Source organism: Pogoniulus pusillus, chromosome 23 (assembly GCF_015220805.1).
Source record: "Pogoniulus pusillus isolate bPogPus1 chromosome 23, bPogPus1.pri, whole genome shotgun sequence".
In the NCBI taxonomy this organism is placed as follows: Eukaryota; Metazoa; Chordata; class Aves; order Piciformes; family Lybiidae; genus Pogoniulus; species Pogoniulus pusillus.
Window position 1 is genome coordinate 11,168,026 of NC_087286.1, and position 20,318 is coordinate 11,188,343.

General features: G+C 45.5%; 2 protein-coding genes across 6 annotated transcripts; one reads left to right on the plus strand and one right to left on the minus strand.

The window, feature by feature from the left end:
* Positions 1-1,463: 1,463 nt before the first annotated feature.
* Positions 1,464-11,977, plus strand: GTPBP4 (GTP binding protein 4). The gene is made up of 17 exons (XM_064162555.1): positions 1,464-1,568; positions 2,374-2,544; positions 3,646-3,749; positions 3,830-3,966; positions 4,471-4,571; positions 5,022-5,114; positions 5,595-5,786; positions 5,874-5,939; positions 6,627-6,716; positions 7,334-7,444; positions 7,709-7,786; positions 7,893-7,944; positions 8,491-8,591; positions 9,442-9,639; positions 10,221-10,286; positions 11,134-11,274; positions 11,777-11,977. The coding sequence occupies exons 1-17, from the start codon at positions 1,521-1,523 to the stop codon at positions 11,927-11,929; spliced, it is 1,902 nt and encodes a 633-aa protein (XP_064018625.1). The 5' UTR covers positions 1,464-1,520; the 3' UTR covers positions 11,930-11,977.
* Positions 11,943-17,808, minus strand: IDI1 (isopentenyl-diphosphate delta isomerase 1). 5 transcript variants are annotated; one of them, XM_064162559.1, is made up of 5 exons: positions 17,598-17,808; positions 16,776-16,936; positions 15,695-15,787; positions 14,328-14,458; positions 11,943-13,358 (listed from the first exon to the last, which is right to left on the minus strand). In XM_064162559.1, exons 1-5 carry the CDS (start codon positions 17,750-17,752, stop codon positions 13,041-13,043), a joined length of 858 nt encoding a protein of 285 aa, XP_064018629.1. In that variant the 5' UTR covers positions 17,753-17,808; the 3' UTR covers positions 11,943-13,040. The 5 variants fall into 5 exon arrangements, with proteins under 5 accessions (XP_064018629.1, XP_064018628.1, XP_064018632.1 ...); XM_064162558.1 differs by having other exon boundaries at positions 16,776-16,939; positions 17,598-17,807; XM_064162562.1 differs by lacking the exon at positions 17,598-17,808 and adding an exon at positions 17,339-17,360.
* Positions 17,809-20,318: the final 2,510 nt, after the last annotated feature.

The following is a 20,318-nucleotide window of genomic DNA, read 5'->3' on the forward strand; positions in this document are numbered from 1 at the left end:
TTGCCTGTGCACCAGAATGTGACTTTAGGCAGGTTTAAAACTGTACAACACATCTTAATGCTTCAGAAATCATGCAAAATACACTGTGTACGAGAAAACTGGAGTCAAGAAACGACAGCACACTGTAATAGAGTTCTTGTTAACAAGTTGATCCTGGGTGTAATTTCTCTGTCTTGAAACTTAGTCCTCAAGAGTTACCATTAAGAAGGACAATAATTCACTGACACTGTGGGAACATAAGAAGTTCAGAAGCAAAAATGCATTAAGGAAAACCTTCTTTTGCTAAACTACTGTGGAAATGACAGGAAAGATTTGCACTTGTGCCCTAGAGATCTGTCACTTCTCTGCAAATTCAATGCAGACTTTAGTGTCATTAGACACCTCCCTCAGGAGGAGGAGAGACAAGTCACATCTCTGCGAAGCCCAGCTAGAAAACTCAATTTCCTTCCTAAATCAAGTCCTGGTCTCCACAAAGTGAAGAAAAGGGAAGTACCTGGAGCTAGCTGGGTATCTGTTCTGGGCAGAGAGAGCCACGGCCAGAGACCCCTGTGAGCCATCCACAGTCCCTCGACTGGTGCAGTACTCATAGCAGTGCCTTGGCAAAAACGAAAGGCCAAGTCTACAGCTACCTGAAGGGAGGCTGTAGCCAGGTGGGTTTGGGCTCTTCTCCCAGGCAACCAGCAACAGAACAAGGGGACACAGTCTCAAGTTGTGCCAGGGTAGGTCTAGGTTGGATGTTAGGAGGAAGTTCTTCACAGAGAGAGTGATTGGCATTGGAATGGGCTGCCCAGGGAGGTGGTGGAGGCACAGTCCCTGGAGGTGTTCAAGCAAAGCCTGGATGAGGCACTTAGTGCCATGGTCTAGTTGACTGGCTAGGGCTGGGTGATAGGTTGGACTGGATGAGCTTGGAGGTCTCTTCCAACCTGGTTGATTCTATGATTCTATGATTCTATGAAGGCTCCACTCTAAGGTGTTGTAGGAGCTGGGACAAGGCACAGAAAAGCGACAGGGGATACCCAGAGATGTTTCTCACAGTGAGATCAGAAAGACCATGGAGAGACACTGGGCAGGCAGGGGAGACTTTTTTATGCACTTTTTTAATGCACTGTCTGTTTAGCCCATGTCTGGGGCTAAACTACGGCGCTGCTCTATCGTCTGATGATTCCTCTTCAGCAGAGAAGGGGAACTGGAAGAAAGAGAAGATTGATGGACTGAAAGAGAAGTGGATTTAATGCAACAACAAAGCTAACGTTAACACTAGTGCCAGCAGAAAGCGTGAGGAAGCTGGGTTGGTTCGTTGGGTTTCTCTTTTTAACCCCCCCCTATTTTTGTTACTAGCCTCTCCGGCAGAGCAGAGGCACCTCCCGGAGCCAGCAGCAGTGCGCCCGGCGCGGATGACACTCTCCGGCCCGGCCCCGCCGCCCGGCGCCGCCTCCGCGCCCCGGGAGCTGCCGCTCTCGCGAGAGGAGGGGGCGCTCCCTTTCCGGCGGCGTGCGGCGGGGCCCGGCCGTGCTGCCGCTATGGCTCTCTACAACTTTAAGAAGATCACTGTGGTGCCGTCCGCCAAGGTACGAGATCCGCTGCTCTTTCCTTTCCCCTCGGTGTGGGGCGAGACCCTCCCGCCAGGCCGCGGCTCGTCCGCTCCAGTGAAGACGGCGCTGCCCGTTCCTATCCGCTTCACGTTGCCGGCGTGGCCTCGGCCTTCGCCTCTGCCCCTCCTGCGGACCCGTGGACTCGTCTGCGTTAGTGCGCCCGGGCCCGGCGGCCTGTGTCCTAGGCAAACTAGGGGAGCGGGGCTCTTGGCAGAGGGGGGCATCCGGACTGAGGAGGGATCTCGAGGCCGCTGTGCGCCCCCACCCCGCGGGGGTGTCGGGGAGGTTCCCACAAAAGTCGCTCCCGTGTTCCGAAGGTCGTTCAGAGCGGAGTGCGCTCCTCGTCTAACGAAGGAGCGTTAGGTTAGGAACGCTCCGCGGAGCTGCCGGCGGGGTGGGAGCTGCCGGCGGGGTGGGAGCTGCCGGCGGGGTGGGAGCTGCCGGCGGGGTGGGAGCTGCCGGCGGGGTGGGAGCTGCCGGCGGGGTGGGAGCTGCCGGGCAGCACCGCTCGGAACGGCCTCGGGCGGGCTAGCCTGTGGGGAGCCCGGGTCCCCTCCAGAGCCGCTGCTGGGACAGGCTCGGACGGGAAGGCAGCTCGCAGTTAAATGAAGTGAAAAACGAAGGGAGAGTGTGCAGACTGCCTGTTAGTGCCGGCATACAGGAACTTGTCCTAAAAGGATGGGTTACAAGGCGTGTATGGTGTGTAACGCTCCTGCACTAGTAAGAAATTCACGGCTTTACTTGACAGTTGATGTAATTGATCGTGTTTCCATGACCGCAGGATTTCATAGATCTGACACTGTCAAAGACTCAGCGGAAGACCCCAACTGTCATTCACAAGCACTACCAAATCCATCGGATTCGACATTTTTACATGCGCAAAGTCAAATATACTCAACAGAATTACCATGATAGACTCACTCAGATCTTAACGGATTTCCCCAAATTAGATGTAAGTATTTCGTCCTTTGATTATAAAGGAACTTTGCTTTCACTTTGATTCACTTCGTAGGTGCTTTTGATTGATTCCTGGTGGATTTTACTGGGAGTCGTGTTAGGTGAACTCACTCTGCAGAACAGTATGTGCCTGCTAGGAAAAGAAGTCTAAACCGTGTCCATGAAAGATAAGTTTTACAAGGTTTTAGCTGATCAGATGTGTTTGCCAGAAGTTGCTGTTTAGTTGAGAGAAAGAAAGTGTGGAGTTTTGACAGTTACATTGTATTTGCTTATTTCTTCATGCATGCAAATTGTTGTTGATGGGTCTCCCCTAGACAGTATTTGTACTAAGAAATACCCAAATATATCACATTGCTTCCCATCTTCAGTTCTTCAGAACTTACTTTGACAACATAAACATTGTTCTTTAGCCCATAAAGGATGCATATAGTCTTAAACTCCTAGGAACTTCATTTGGATCCATGTGTCCAGTGGGATTTTTGTAGGCAGTTTTCCACCAGTGCTTAAATTGTTAACTTGCAATAATTTTTAACTTTTTTCCCTCATGTTTTCATATCTGGTGAGAATTACTGCAGAATTCCCACAAATATCTTTACAAAATAATTACACGAGTAGTTAAAATACAGTGTTTAAAAGATTTGAACTGAAAGTGCTTCTTCCTTGGAAAGATGAAGGATTTATTTGGACATTGAAGAAAGTCTCATCCAATTTACACAGAATTTAATCTGGCACTCAGAAGGAGGAATTTGTGTTGGTGTTGTGTTAGTTCTGCAGGCTGCTTGCAGTTCACTGTTCTTTTTATAAAGAGCATTTCAGAGTTACTAGAAGTGTTTCACAGAGCAGAAGGTGAACTGGAAACTTCAAATGAATGAGTCCAAGATGTATTTGCAGAATGAATTTAAAGCTGATAAGAATTAAGCATTTAATGACCAAGCAGATTATTTTTGTACATAAGATACTAATGAAGACAGGTTGGCTTATCTTGTCATTTGCATCGCTGTACTGAAAAAAACAAAAAGGAACTTAGCTGCCAAGAAATAGTAATTTGAACCAAGGAAAATACAAGGCTGAATTTTCTTTTATGCTTTTGTTTTAGGATATTCACCCTTTTTATGCAGATTTGATGAATGTTCTCTATGACAAAGATCACTATAAGCTGGCTTTGGGACAGATTAATATTGCCAAGAACTTGATTGACAAGTAAGGACCGTTAATTTCTTCACTTGTGTGCGTGCCTGCCTGCTAGTTTGCTGGCTCATGCTTCGTTTCCTGTCTCACAGCGTGGCTAAGGACTACGTACGGCTGCTCAAGTACGGCGACTCTCTCTACCGCTGCAAGCAGCTGAAGCGCGCCGCGCTGGGACGCATGTGCACCATCATCAAACGGCAGAAACAAAGCCTGGAGTATTTGGAGCAAGGTTTGTGTTGTAAATAGGCTAAAGTGAGGTGTGCAGGTTGGCTCTACAACCTATTCTTGCACCCAGTGATGGAGAAATGTTTAATACAGAATAGACAGGCTCACAGACTGGTAGGGGTTGGAAGGGAACTCGGGAGGTCATCCAGTCCAGCCTCCTTGCCAGAGCAGGGTCACCTGGGGCAGGTCACACAGGTACTCAACTAGGTGGGTTTTGAAGGTGTCCAGAGAAGGAGACTCCACAGCCTGTCTGAGTAGCCTTGCTCCAGGGCTTCAGCATCCTTGCAGTGAAACAGTTTTTCCTTACATTTACATGGAACAGGAAGCAGTTTAAAAATGGAAATAGTTTCAGAATGCCCAGTTACTTAGAGTTCATTTTTTAATGAACTAGCTTTCTCTTTGAAAACTCTTCAAATTCTATGGTATTATTTACAGTTGTAGAACATTTTTCTTGACTTAAAAGTCAGAGCCATTGCTTTATTTATAGCTAATCTTTTTACCATTTCAGTGCGACAACATTTGTCTCGTTTGCCAACCATTGACCCCAACACACGAACACTTCTGCTGTGTGGCTACCCAAATGTTGGGAAATCCAGCTTCATAAATAAGGTATGGATGGGGTTGGGTCGGATTTTTGTTTGGTTGGCTTGGTCTTCTCTCTTCGTGTGTGTGTGTGTGTGTTTTGGTTTTGTTTTGTTGTGTTTTTTTATTTCAAAGCTAATGCTGAGATACCACTGAATTTCAAAGAAGGTAACCTTTAAACAATGTGATACCATTGTGGCACTGCCTGTTGTGAGTAGTACCAACTGAAATGTGCGAGTAGAGGTTGTATGAAATTCTGGATGGATGAGTGGAAAATTACTATAGATCTCTCTCTCTAAAGTTATTCTTTCCCAAAAGAGCACCTATCCATGATCATACTTTCTGGCAGATAAATACTTGAGCAAAGCTAGAATGACCAGTTTTAGCTATTTCTGTAGCAAAGCAAGGGTATTCTGATACACTGCTGGCAACTTCAGGGAACTGTCAGTAATGTGTGTGAACCAACCTTGTTCTTAGGTTACAAGAGCAGATGTGGAAGTGCAGCCTTACGCCTTTACCACAAAATCTCTGTTTGTGGGACACATGGATTATAAGTATCTGCGTTGGCAGGTAAGAGCTGTGAGCAGTTTGCATTTCCTTTAAAGAATTACCTGGTTATAATCTGGTTTGCCATTTCTCAGGGAGTATTTTTGTGTCTAGAAACACTGCCTGTCTGAGAGCTGCTGTGCAAGGGTGCCAAAGCAGTGCAGTAGTCAGAATGTGTTCTAAAAGTGCACATGTGGTGTGTTCTCTGTTTCAGAGAAGAGTGGAAATGAAGTCACTGTCTAAAATCAGCTGGCTTTTTGTCACTGTCCAACACTGGGCCAGGGCTTTCCCTGCTTGTTCAATACGGAGTGTTGGTTGTTCTGAAACCTCATTCTTGTGCCATTATTCCACTCTCCAGTTCTCAAGTTGGACGAGTTTACAGTGTTAGTTGTGACTGAATGGTCCATCTTAGAATGGACAGTATTGACCAGAAATCAGGCACATGTCCTCCAGTAGTTTATCAGTTATCCTGGGCTAGAGCCTGGCTGAGTTATGTTATTTTAGGTAGTAGATACTCCTGGCATTTTGGATCATCCCTTGGAGGACAGGAACACCATCGAGATGCAGGCAATAACTGCGCTGGCTCACCTGCGTGCTGCTGTGCTGTATGTGATGGATGTGTCCGAGCAGTGTGGGCACAGCCTGGAGGAGCAAGTGGAGCTTTTTGGAAATATTAAGCCCTTGTTTGCTAACAAGGTAGGTTGGGTTTACCTCGTTAATTCCCCCTAGCTTTTTATAACATGATAACTTGAATCAGGTTCTTTTTTTTTTCCTTTCTGTTAGCCACTTATAATTGTTGCAAACAAATGTGATGTGAAGAGGATTGCAGAACTTCCTGAAGAGAGTCAGGTGAGAGTTCTCCCACCTTTCTCTCTCTCTTCTGACACTTACAGACATACAGTGCACAGGTATCCTGGCAGCTGCCATTTGTACTGGGCAGAAGCTTCCACATGATCATTTCTGTAACTCTTCAATGAAAAGTAGCTTTCCAGGTCTTTCTTCATATCTTCTTTAAGTACTGTCTAATTTGTCTCCCTGCCTGAATATCATAAATGCTAACCAGGTGTGTCCTTAAGTGGTTTTGAAATTTTTTTGCAGTTGGTTCTCTAGTTGAGAGTGGAATAGAATAGCCTTGTTCAGTAAGCATTTCAGGAAGAGTTTGGAGACAGTCAGCACCAGACTGAGAGGTGTTGCTGAAAACTTGTAGTGCAGGGTCCCACTGGGCAACAGGTTGTGTATGTGCAGAGCTAATTCTTTTGTGTCTGCAAGTTCAGGGACGTTCTCTCACTTCTTTTCCTCTATTTTTTTTGTTTTTACAAGTCCTTTAGAGGTGCCTTTTAGAAAGGAGCTCTTTGCCTTACAAGAAGGAACAGGTTAAGCAGAACTGCATCTGTAAAGTGTCTGTTTCAGAAACCCATTGATCAAGTAGTAACAAGTTGCATGCATGGGTGTTGGAGTAAGGTTTCTGTTCTTATTGCAGCAGTGTACTAAGAACTAGGCAGAATTTAATTCTTTGGAATAATGTTTCTATTTTAGAAAATATTTGAAACTTTTGAAGCAGAAGGATTTTCTGTAATAGAGACAAGTACTCTCACAGAAGAAGGTGTAATACAAGTTAAAACAGAGGTAAGTCTCTTTTCTGTCTGTTTCATTCCAAATGAAGCGCTTTGGTCTCATTTGTAAGAATGCAATCTCAGTTAAACTGTGCGTTATCATCACATATTGTAAGCACACTGTCTTTATAGCCTGTTGAGCCTCATTGGACTTGGGCACAAGTGGAAAATTATATAAAACATACTTAAAAAACCTGACTGGTGAATGTTTCCTGGGTCTTGTTACTTTCTATCACCAGCTCATTGTGAAAAATATTTTTTACTGCCTTAGGAGATTAGAGAAAAGATGAGATGTGAAGCTAGATACATGGGATTTAAAGCCTGCTGTGTCATTTGTTGAATAAGGAATGCTTCATTCACAAGGGGCAATGGGTGGAAGCTGAGGCATAGGAGGTTCCATGTGAACCCAAGAATTTTTTCACTGTGAGGGTGACAGAGCACTGGAACCTGCTGCCCAGGGAGGTTGTAGAGTCTCCCTCTCTCGAGATATTCACGGACTGTCTGAATGTGTTCCAGTGTGATCTGCTCTATGTGATCCTGCTCTGGCAGAGGAGCTGGACCAGATGATCTTTCAAATCCCTTCCAGCCCCTGACGTTCTACAATTCTCATGTTGTTATGTGCACTTTCAGGCTTGTGACAGGCTGTTGGCCCATCGTGTTGATACTAAAATGAAAGGAAATAAAGTGAATGAAGTGCTGAACAGATTACACTTGGCCATGCCAACCAAAAGAGATAACAAGGTAGGCTACATGTTTGCTCTTTTAAGTGTGTTTCTCAATACTTCTTGAGTAGGGTAACAATTCTCTGATCTCAACATGTGAAGAGATGTTAAAATTTGCTGATTTTTGATCTGTAACTGCCTTTGCTGGGTTGAGAGTCAGCTTTGGGGTTTGTATGCCTTAGGAATATATTACTCAGCAGTGGTGACTTAGAGCATTACCAAAAAAAAGAATGGATTCAAACTTCTGCCTTTTCCCTGGGGGTGGGTTGTTGCCTTAAATCAGGAGCGGCTGCCTTTTATACCTGAGGGAGCTGTAGCACGTAAGAAACGCATGGAAGTGGACACACCCAGAAGAAAATTGGTAAGTGGCATCTCTTGATTAGGAAATCAGCAGCTGGGTTTTAAATATGCTGCATTGGCCCACAGATTTGAAGTTAGATGGTCTATAAGACTACCTGTCTTTGCAGGAGAGAGATCTTGAACTTGAAATGGGAGATGATTATGTTTTGGATCTTCAGAGTAAGTATTGCATAAGAATCAGTATTACTCTTAAGCAGTAAAGTTTGTTTCAGTCCGAGGGGAAGAATTACCTAAAGCTGACTCCTTTCAACGAAGTACCAGTGCCACCATTTATTGCATGCTGTCCTTGACTTCTGTTCCAGAACTGGTAATCTTCAGTGACTGCTCCTTGTTCTGGAGTGTCTCTCTGTTTCCGCTGGCAAAATCATAGATGTACAAAGACTGCTGTGATGATGCGAGTGATTTTTATCTTCCACACTGTATGGCATTACTTGTTAGTTCTTGATGCTCCCTCTGTGAAGCGAGTGTTGGTGTGAAAGAGGCTGCACGTTCTCTGCTTCCGCTGGATCATGTCATTACTGAGCAGTATTTGGTGGTAGGAAGGACATCAGAGTACTTGAACATGTCAGAGATGCTACCAAGTTCTTGCCACTTAGGGATAGGGCTCTTTTTTTTCCTGTATAATTGGGATCCAAGTGTTTTCTGTCATTGGACATTCTTTGACGTTATTTTTGTCTCTTTATTGACCTGTGTTATATTTTCAAGAATATTGGGACTTGATGAATTCATCTGAGAAGTACGACAAGATACCAGAGATCTGGGAGGGTCATAATATCCTTGACTACATCGATCCAGATATAATGAGAGTGAGTTTTCCCATTGTTCTTTTCAAACTTTGTTTTTCTTCATTTTTAATTTATGCCTTTATTTGTAGATTAAAATCAGTGTGTTGTGAGAACAAGTTCTTTTGTGTTGTCTGCACTTGCTGGCAGGTGCTGTGTTCTGAGTTATCAAGGGCAGAATTTCAAAAGAATGGGAAATTGCTTTAACTTGTCATAATGATGGTGATCTGATTTTTTCCATCCTACAATAGGAAGTTTGCAGAAGAAGTTAGATTTCTTTACTCACTGATTGCAGCCAGAAGGAAGGCAGACATAAACTTTATATGTTATTGATAATATGAAATTCACCCATCACAGTTATGTCTCCTGTGGTGCAGTGTTACAGGAAATGGACTGGATTCTCAATTTATAGCATTATTTCATTAAAAGAGTGCTCTTATTTTGTGGTGGTTGTTAAGGAGAAGTAATGAGTGTAGACTGCAGAGCCTGCTTGTTATGTAGCTGGGTTTGTCTGAATTGCTTATGTTCCAGACTCACGCTAAATGCAGAAAGAGAAGGGCTTTTCAGTCTGTACTTCCAGAATCAGCACAGTTAACAGTACAGTACATTTTTATTCTTGCAGTGAGGAGCTTTGGGGCAGTCACACAAACCATAATGTGATCAAGTCCTCATAGCAGCGTGCCTGATAGGTTCACAGAAATCTGCTCCTCCGGCTGCATTAAGTGTGGCTGAAGGAGCCATGCTTAAGTGATATTGTTCTGTGGAGGGTCTGCATGCTGTCATGGCCCTGGACACTTCATTTTTGCATGGTTGAGGACTGCTAGTCAAGGATTTAATCATCACCTTGATTTTCATTTCATCTCTTAAATCTAAGAAACTGGAAGAATTAGAGAAAGAGGAAGAGCTGAGAGAAGCTGCTGGAGAATATGACAGTGAGATAGAAAGCGAAGATGAAGAAATGGTGGAAATCCGACAGTTGGCACAAAAGATCCGAGAAAAGAAGAAGCTGAAAATCCTGCAGTCAAAGGAGAAGGATATTCATGGCCCAAGGATGCCTAGAACAGCTAAAAAGGCAAGTGCAGAACACTGCAACAAAGTCTTGCTCTTGTGCAGCAGCTTCACCACAGCATAGCAGCACTGACTAGTGGAACCTATCACTACTGTTTGCCCCCCTCCATTGCTACTTGCTTCCCTCTGTCCTCCTAGGAGTTGTGGTCACTGCTCTGGTTGTGGAGGGGTGGTAGCCATTTCTTCTGTGACCAGTCCAGGACGATTGCAGTGTGGTAAACTGATAAGCATACATCTGAAGAACATGAACATAGCTGATTTTGTGCCCATTATTTCTTACCTTCCCCAAAGGGGTGCATTGTGGGAGAGAAGGCAACCAAAATACCTGTTACTTTCCTCCTAGAAAGGGAACCGATGGGGAAGGTCTTTAAGGAACACTGGAACCTTGCAATCCTATGAAGGAGTTAATGGGTGAAGAGGCTTGAGGTGTAACAAATGAAATGTGAAGTTATGGCCTTGATTACCTGCTTGTGGGATGTGCTGAAGGAATAAAGACGTGGCGACTTGATGAGGCTGTGGCAGCTTAAGACAAAAAAGCAAGATTTTTTTTGAAAGGACTGTTTCTTAGTAACACTGTTTTTCTAGGTCCAGAGGAAGGTGCTAGAGAAAGAAATGACTGATCTTGGCCTCGACATGACGAACAAAGACGATGTAAGTTTTTGCTAATTGAACACGAGGTTTACCTGGAGGAGATAGACGTCTCAGAGCAGACTGGCAATGTATGTTACAGCTGGCACAAGAGAGAGGTGGGGGCTGTTAGGGAGAAGATAGGAAACCCAGGTGAGGCAGTTGGTGCTGGCTGTACAAAACATAGATGTTAGCTTACTCAATCAGCCTACTCAATCAAAAATTGGTATTTGTGCACTTCTTTGAGGGCAGATAGCATCTCGAGGTATAAGGCAGCTAAAGTATGTCAGACATGGATTTGCCTTTGAGAGAGCCTTCATCTCATCAGAAATTAACAAAATCCATTTTGTCCAGCAAGTGCTGCAGCCTTCTGGCTGCCTAGCTCAAGAACTCAGGGTCTGAAGGCCTAAACAAGGAGTTAGGAAACAGGGAATGTCAACATTACCTAAAGCAAGCATTTCTGCTTCTCAGAGCTGACATGCCATGTTCATTTCCATGCTCTGCGTGAGGAGCAATGGAATTGCTGTGCTGTGGGATGATGTTTCCGTGTCTGGTATTCTGTAAACAGGATACTAATCAGAGTAGGTTTCTTCATTGCCCTTTTCCTGTTGCAAAATTGCTGCAGTATCATTATCCATTAATTTGTCTGTGTCTTTTTATCTACTGCTTATGAACCTGCTCCAAAAAAACAGAAAGCTGGAGTTGGTAATTTTGAGAATAACCTGCTAACTCTGGCTGAAATGTAGAGACTGCTGTGACCAAGGGCTGATAAGGGCTCAGTGTCACAGCAGCGCAGCAGCAGGTTTATGATGAGCCTGGTTTGAACTGCAGCACGCCTGGCTGATGGCGAGGATGCTGTTCTGTCTTTCAGGCACATTACATGAGAAGGTCCCGCAGTGCTACAAGGAAACGCAAACGCGATGAGTCCGAAACCCCCAAGTCTGTGGCACGCAGCCGGAGCCGCAGCTGCTCTCGCACACCGCGGGACGTGTCTGGTCTTCGTGATGAAAAGGTTTGTTCAAGATACTCACTTCTATAACAACTGAACCCTCACAGTTGTGCTTCAACCAGCTTCTGGGAGACTTCAAGCTAAGCTGGTTATGTCTAGAGTTCATCTTTATTCTCTTTGCAGCTTCATCTTAGTTCACCTGAACTCTGTACTTCATGTGTAGGTTCAAGACAGTTCTTTCTTACCAACATTGCAGACTAAGAAAGAACATTTTACATTTTGTCTCTTAAGTGCAAATGCAAAGGAAAAGTTCTACAAACTGTGGAGATCTGCCTTCAGTGAGACAGGAATTCAGAGGCAGTGCCATCAGATTTTAAGCTTTCTGGAAAGAGGCTTGCTAAAGAGGGTTAGAGTGACTTGCTGCAGTTCTGGAGTTGCAGATGGTGGCAAATATTGGGTGTCAGTGTCCTTGTTAGAATCATCTAGTTTAGTAGGGTTTCTGGAGGGTAAAGCTATTTACCTGAGTTACTGAGGAACTTGCTCTGCTTGTTTTGTGTTTACATAGATGGTGAAGAAGGTCAAGACTATGGCAAAGAAGGCTCAAAAGAAAATGAATCGCCTGGGCAGGAAAGGAGAGGCAGACAGACACATATTTGACTTGAAGCCAAAACATCTGCTGGCTGGAAAGAGAAAATCTGGTAAAACACAGAGAAGATAAGCGGTCCCCTGGATTAAGACTAATTAAAATTGAGTTTATTAGAACTGATTTCTGGTCCTGTTTTCCTTTAGTAATAGTGTTTAAAAAGTGCTTGAAGCTCAGAGAGGGAAAGTACTGAGTCTTCATGTTGCATTTTTAATACCACGAGAGGTCTGTCAATACCAGTGGTGGAAACCATTGCTAAATAGACAAAAAGACTTTCTTCTATTTGCTTACCCCTGAGTTCCCTATAGAAGTAAAGCATTCAAAGTGCTGTGTAAAACTGGACTTAAAGTTAGGCTAAATATAGAAATGTGAAGCATCTGTATTGAAGCTACTCTCAGAATTAAGATGTGCAGCTTTGTAAGGTGCTGTGGCAATGAGGCTTGGGGTGCTGTGTTTGTTAGTTGTGTTTTCCAGAAGCTAGAGAGCCACCACTGGTACAGTATCTCCAACGGCAGGCTACTGCCAATGTCTAAGGTACCACTGGCATCTGGTATAATTAACCATCATTTTCCAGGTACAGATATTGAGTCACAAACTAACCAGAGACAGGTGGTGGGGCTGGGACCCTAACAACCCCTGCAGTGTTCACTGCCTAAGGCTGTAACTCTGCAGCACTTCCAAGCCAGCCTTGGCCACACCAGCCACTCCATTACTTCAGCTGCTGTGCCCTATAACCAAACACATGAAAGCTTAATAGATCTGCTTTCAGCAATTCAAATCATCCCGATTATGTTAGATTAATTGCTTGGGTTTACTTTTCAGGCAAGTAGCCCTGGCATTCATGCAGTACCCAAACCCAGGTCACCACTTTTCAGAAGGTGCAGGGATCAGTGCAAGCAGGTAAGCTGGGCAGGAGCTGCCCAACTCCCTTGCCAGGGCCTCTAGTTAGGCAAGGAAGGAACGGCAAGCAAGAGGAACATGGGGTTTCTTATGTTACTGTTTATCATTCCACATGAGATTAACCTTAACTCACCCAAGAAGAACAGGGCTATGAGAGAGAGAAAACCATCAGCCCCAACCATCTCTGTACAAAGCTCCTCCAGGAAGATCAGTTTTGCGACTCGAGTCACCAGCTACCCTAGTACTAAGAAGACAGCTCAGCAGTGCCAGCCCTTCCCCTAGCTCTCTAAAGTCTGTGTATTTTCTCATGGTCGACAAATTTGTTCAGGTTAGCCAAGTTATCCCACCACTTAAAGAGAAAGGTCTCTGCAATTAGCTTAAACCACGGGGTAATCTTCACTTCATTCTTGGAGGCTCTGTCCAAAAGCTGCTTCAGTTCTTTCTGTGTCACGTAGCAGTAGCTTTGGATCTCGTTGGGGTCAGGGTTCAGTGTCACATCCTTCTGTACAAATAAGATGTAGTCTATCTCGTGTTCACCCCAGATCCCATCCGACTGGGCCTTGTAGTGGATTCGTGTCAAATAGGAGATGTCCTCTGGAGGTACCTACAACCAAAACATTGTCAGAACAGCTGCCCCACTGGGCACCAGAAATGCCACCTCTCACCTCTTCCTTGAACACACCCCCCAGCGTGCACTGCACTCTGCTGCCTCACAGAGAACTGCTATGAACAATAAATGATTTGCAGTCTGGTGACAGCAGCTGCACAGTGTTTCCCTAGTCAGGCTCACTCTGGGATACTCTTGAGTGGGTTTCTTCTCCACAGCAAATTTTAAAAGGATGTCTCCCAGATCTTGAGGCACAATCATTGCAGTGCTGATCAACATAGCCCTTACCTACCAAAGAGAAAACCTGATAGCTGCAAGGCCAGAGCTGGTGCTGACAGACAACATATAACCCTCATCTATCAGGCATCTGTGCAAGCTGCAGACCAGGTAAAAGATTCTAGGGACAACCTAACCAATGGCAGGCTGCTTCTCTGTCCATGAAACAAATGTTCTTAGTTGCAAACTGCAGAAAGATTTTGGCCATGAGCTTCCTTCAGGCAGCTTTCCTGTGCTGTCCCAAGCTGCCACTAGAGGCTCTGGGAGAAACGCTGTGTGCCCACCAACCCTGCAGGAAACCTGGGACTGCAAAGGGACTTGTAGATGGATGGTGGCAGAAGCTCAGTGATGCCCTCCAGGACCACCAGTCCTACAGACAGCATACAGTAACCTGCCTGCAGCCTGGAGGAAGAACAGCAGCCTGGGCAAGCAAGGCAGCCCAGGAAGGCAGCCCGAGGCAGCTCTGAAGCTGTAACCATTAAGAGTGATTTACTCTTCGGCACTACCACTCTTTAAACACCACTCAGCACCATCAACTTCTGAGGCTTTGCAATCCAGATGGAGTAGTCTCAAATTCACTAAGTTCTCTACAGCTCTTCAGGTTTCATGCTGACCCTGCCCACCAGACACTGTCAGTCTACAAACTTGCAACCCTTGGTAAGGACTCTTCTCTCTCCCTCCTTCCTTTACCTGCTCCATAGGAATTCCTAACTCTGCTTTCAGCCGTCTCTGTGCTGCTCTCCGAACACCCATGGCATTGTTTTCTTCCAGTTCTAGTGGGTGGCTAAGAGGATGACTGCAACAAGTGTTGGTAAAACAATCTGCAAGAAGTTTGCATCAGCACATTTTTGACATGTACAGAGTACTGCGAAAAAGACAACCCAACCCAGCCCTGGCAATCAACCCAGAGACGCAGGACAGCTGCTCAACACTTCACAGCCTTGTTTCTCTTTTGTACAGATGGCCTCTACTTTTCTTTCTGCATTTTGCACCAGGATTTGCCTGTACCAAATGCTGCTAGACACATCCGTGTCTCCACACACATAAACCCCATCCATGCTCATACCCAAGAGAGCATCTACTTAGAGAGGCAGTGTGGAAAGCACCAATTAAAATGATTTAGGGCAGTTTATATGCAATAGAATGTTGAAAAGCCTTCCAGTGCTTCAACACCAGTTGATAGTCAGCAGAAGTAAACAAACAGTCTCTGCTCCTCTTTAAATAACAGACCCTTTTCACACTCTGTGTCTATTGCAAATAGGTTCTCAGTAACACAGAATAACTGTTTGGCCAGCCTGCAGGAGGCTAGCTCAAAAGCACCTAAAACACAGTCAGATTACCCACACACTATGCTTGAGTCAAGTGGAAATGCCCTAAACCCTAAAAGATTCTCCTGGAAGGAAAAAAAGGTCGGTTTTCCCCAAGTTAAAGAGGATTAGAAACACCTGAAGCTGTTTTACATCTGAAATTCTGAAGCAAGACAGATTTCTGCTTCCTCCCACATGTCTGATGTAGGCAGAGGTTTTTCCACTTATTTTTGTGCCTTTCCATTTGCATTTGATAGCAATAGTTCAGTCTTCAAAACTAATACACTGCAGAGCCTGCCCAGTGTCTCATTCCTTCTGTAGTTAAGGAAGCTGAGACAGCAACAGACAAAGGTCAGCAGAGCTCACCAAAACACAGCACAGCTGCTGAGCTGCGGGGCTCTACTGCACATCAGCTGCATATCTTCTCTAGTGGAATCAAGACACTCTCCAGCTACCAGAGCTATTGCTTCAACTCCAGCAAATACATCTTGCAGCAGAGGAGGTGAAGAGCACACACTGCACTTGCATCCACAGGATGAAACATATCAGGGAACACTCATTTCCCCAGACAAGCTGTTATTCCCATTGTCTTACTTCATCCACAGATATATCTCAAACTCTTAAAAGTGTATCCTCCAAAGAACTGCATCCTAACATCTCAGACAACTTACAGTGCAAGAAAGACTGAAGCGTTTAAAAACAGTGACTGAAAGAAACACTTTTATAGACCCAGTGTATTTCAGTACTGACCTGGAAAGGTAATTTTTGCATTTGACCTCTGCTGCAGCAACAATTTATTTTCTGTATTAAACAAGAAAACACTGAAAGCTCGGTGCAGTAAACCTGAAAACAAAAGACAGAGAAAAAAAATGGAAGAAGACAGAGTTTAAAGACTTAGAATGCTCTCATTTATTGATAACTTACATTTAAAATTTATACATATTAAAAGCCAAGGATTTGTTAAAAAAAAATAAATCAAGAGTTATTGTTTAGGTTTCTCTGTCAACTTATTCAGGCTGACACGTGTCTGCAATGGAAAACATTATGCCATTAGACAAGTGCCAACCACAACAATGCAACAGGGGAGTTCTGCTCAACTCAGCTAGTTCACCCTTCCAAAGATGCAGACTTAAGCACACTTACAATGAGGGCTCAGCATCCAAAACATTACTAACAAAAAGAGGACTCAAATTCCTTGAAGTTGGTAGGGAATTTCAGGGATTTTCAGCAACTGAATGAATTCCTCAAAAACAGTGCAGCTGCTGTTTTCCACAACTTCTGAGTGTCTTACTCCTCTCTTTAGAAAGGTGCTTCCCCTCAGTATCAAAAAGGAGGTCATGATCTACTGTGAGAAATTAGGGTCACATGCCATAAATTAGAATGACAATTACACACCCCCCCCCCCTTTCCTAGTAGCAGTATCTGAAGTAGAAGTCTGTGTGAAATACTTAAAAATCAAAAGCCTCTTCTACTTGAGAAGAGCTCAGAAAAGAAGCAAGTGGCATTCTTAAGCAAAAACTACACAGGGTTAGGCACCTGTAATAGGAAAATAACCATTTTGTCACCAAGCTGTGATTCAAACCCTTCTATCACAACCCAGAGCTTACATCTGCATTCACAAAATGCCTCTCCTTTGCTCCTGCTCTCAGATGTGTGTCCTTCACGTTGCAGTATGTTTTAAACTAGCCTCTGTACACTTGGGGAGGAGGGGGTGTGGGTAAGTATTTGCTCTGGTTTGAGAAACACCCACTTGAAATTGAGTATTTTCAGATAGTCCCAATTAAAGCCTCGATCAGCTTAATGGTTCAACTAGGAGACAAGCAAGCTCTACCTTTATCAATGTTTTCATTCAGGTGGCAGTTTTTCTTGGTATCTGCTCCAATCTTTTTATCATTTTCATCGATAAGGATGCACATCTCTGCCAAGAGCTGCACCTGCTGTTCATCCAGGTGATCTGTGTTTACTTCAGGCATCGCGATGGTAGCAAAAGTTCTACTGGAAAACGCAATGAAAACAGGAGTCATTTGGTGATAACAAACCCCACAATGTTCTGGGCACTACAGACACAGCACAATGACAGAAGTAACTCATCTCGGCCAAACCCAACCCAAGGGCAGAGCATGAGAAATACCGAAACGGGTCGGTTTTCCAGCAGGGTGTAAGCGGTGGCCCCGGTCGTATTTTGGGGCTTTGACATGCTGGTTAATTTTTGCAGCGCCGAACACCGCTATCTAACATGTAGGTGCTCAGCTGAGCCTTTTGCTGCAGGACAGCTGTGCCAAGAGCAGGATTTTGGTGTGACAGCGCAGGAAATGCAGTCTCAGGGGCCGCCCGGCGCTGCCCTGCCCGGCGCTGCCCTGCCCGGCGCTGCCCTGCGCACGCCCGCCGCGTCACCTTCGCACGGCGAGGCACCGTGTGCAGCAGCGTTTGCTCCCTCCCGTCAGCAAGGACTACGTAACGCAGGTTCCCTGGCAAGGACATGCTGTCCAAGAAGCCCTTCCAAATGCTCCTCGAGCCTTCGCAGCCCCCGTCCCGCTGCCACTGCCCGTCGCCCTCTCCTTTCCGTAGCCCCGCTCCCCGCCTACAGCTGCTGCAGTAGCAGTCCCTCGGGCTCGCCAGCCCCGTCCCTCGGCAGCCCTCATCCCGCCCTCACCTCTCAGCCCGGACCTTCCCCTCGCACTGGCCGGCGGCGGAGACGAGCGTCTGGTGGCAGGCCCACACAGGACGGAGGCAGCGACGCCCCTGAGCACCAGCGGCTCCGCGACAGCCCGCGCTAACGGCCCGGTGCAGCACGCACCACATGCCCATCACGCCGCTGCCGCCAATGCCAGCGCCCGCAGCGCCAACGTCACCACATCGCCCGATCGCGCCACCGCGCAGCGGGCCGCCGCGGCCACGCACCACCGGGGCCGGGCGCCGGGAGCAACCAACCCCCGTACAGCCAGGCGGGCCCACCGGCCAATGAGGTGCGGGAACTGCGGCGAGCCAGCCAATGGGAGCAGGGGCGGGGCACGGCCAGGCCCAGCCAAGCCGTTTCCGTCAAGATAGATGGCAGCGGTGCTGGGGCGACCGCTGCCTGTGGAGCTGCGGCTCCGCTGCGAAGCGAGACTCCAAACAGAGTCATTCTCACAAGGACACTGATAATAAGTAACATGCCCTCTCAGAAAGGACCGAGCCACTCTCTAGCATGAGAAGGCAGTAGCTGCAGAGTGGGTTTGGTAGGGATGCTGAGAACCTTCACCACGCTGATCACTTGCTGCTTGCTCTGATTCAGGTGAAAAAAAATCTGTCAAATGTTTCTTCTGTTATTTTAATGTCATTAGAGACAAGCTACGCCTCTGTCAAAACCACCTGAGCTGCTGAGATGGGCATTCAAGGCAGCAGCATGTGAAAGCAGCAGTGTCAGCAACCAGCTCTCCTGAAACTGAAGAAGCTCTGTTGGCATCGACATTTCTACCGTAAAAGAGAGGGCTCCGTACGTGGGGCACAGCTGGTGTATGACATGCCCCAAGGAGCAGACACACAGAGTGACATTCAAACTGCACAGCAGAGGGATGCCAGGAAAAGTCTGTAGAGATACTTGTTCTAAATGCGTGCATCCCTTGAAGTCTGCTGACTGCTTGCACACACTCCACTAGCAAGGCAAAGCCTGTTTCTTGCCATCACTGGGAAGTCTCATTTCACCTGAAAATCCAGCCAGCTGCAAGTCATTGTCAGGATTTTGCTGTCTGCTAAGATAAAGGGAAATGCAGCCTCCACCAAAGTGGCAGAAGTTAATCTGACTCTGCAATGAGTTAGATGAGAAAGCATGGGATGAACACTGGACACGTGAAGGATTTGACCCCAGCTGAGAGCACACTGACTCTTGAGACATTTCTCCACACTTTTCAGCTTTGCCAAGGAAAAGAATTACCACCACCACCCTTCAAATACAACCTGCCTCTTTTTGAGCTTCCTGATCACTCGTTCTAACGTTTAAGACCTCCAGTTGACTGTTCTTAGATACAGACCTCTCTTTTGTTCCTGATCTCTCTGAGGAATCCCCCTTGGAAGCCTCCTCCTGCCCTGGCATCATAGTTCTGCAGAAACCATTTCTCCAAGTGATCCACAGCTGTGCAGAATAAACAACAGTCTGGGCTTTATCTGAATTGGGAGGAAAATACCTCCCAGTCCTAACTAATTTGCTGTTGTTAAGCTGATCTTTCTTAAAAGGCCTATTTCAGGAAAATGAATTTGCTTTACCTTTCTTCAGAGAAGCCATATGGCTTTGTAGTAATGATGTAATAGATGTATGCTAAATATAAAAGTAGGATGTTGTGTTTCCATTTTGTTTTGCTACCTCAAGCTTAATGGAAAGTGTGTTATGATGGATGGCTTCCAAATGTTTTTATACAGCGTGAAGTGATGATTAATGATACAGGAAAGAGCTCTTTTAGGAAGTGGTATTAGGGTATTTCCTATCTGAATGAAGAAATAACCTTCAACTCCTTTTCTCCCTTCTGTTTTCTCCTTTCTTTTGGTCTGAGCTCTGAAAAGGAGGCTCTACCTTTCCCTGCTACTTTTACAGGTTTGTAAAATCTTCATTTGGGAAATTCAAGTATTATTCTAATCTGTTGCTGTTTTCCTAAGCCTTGTATCTTGTATTCTCATGCCCAGATGTGGGCACATTAGTGGGTTTGGAAGGTGATGTCTGGGATAACCCTAAAGGCTGCCACTCTATTTTCTGTAATGACTATTAAAGAAGCACCTTAACTGTTGGTGTGATGCTAACTTGTACTGCCCCCAGGGTCCTGTACTGCTGTTTCTTGCTTTAAAACAAGTAGCTGGTGAAAAGCAGGTGCAGCACACCACCTGCTGCTCTTGCAGTGTCACGACAAAACCAAACAACAGGGCTAGACTGCCAACAGGACACGGGGTGTTCTTTTCTCATGAAAAAGCAAATGTATCCATGCAAGGACAGTTAATTTTCATGTGAGAGTCACCCTGTATCAAGGGAAAAGTTGCCTAAGTCCCTGTCTTTCCTTATTCCAGTATTTTGCCTTTTTTCAGGAAAAAAAATGGCCACTTCTGTACTGCTTCTTGTTGCTATAGAGTGAGCTGCTCCAGAAGATAAGAAAGTTGCTAAGTGTTTTCCCTAACGTGAATCTTTTTTCTTTCACTGGACTTTTTCTTTCGTACTTACAGGTAAAACTTGTCACAGTACAGTAGAATTATCAGGATTAGGAAATTTTGGTGGGAATAAAGACTCTTAAACAAAAAAGGTTTAGTTAGGAAGTGAATAGCTGAGGACTGGAGTTGTGATGTGGCTAAGACAGCTGGGGGGATGGCAGCTGCACTGACTGTGAAGAGAATTCAAAGCATCACACAGTGGCAT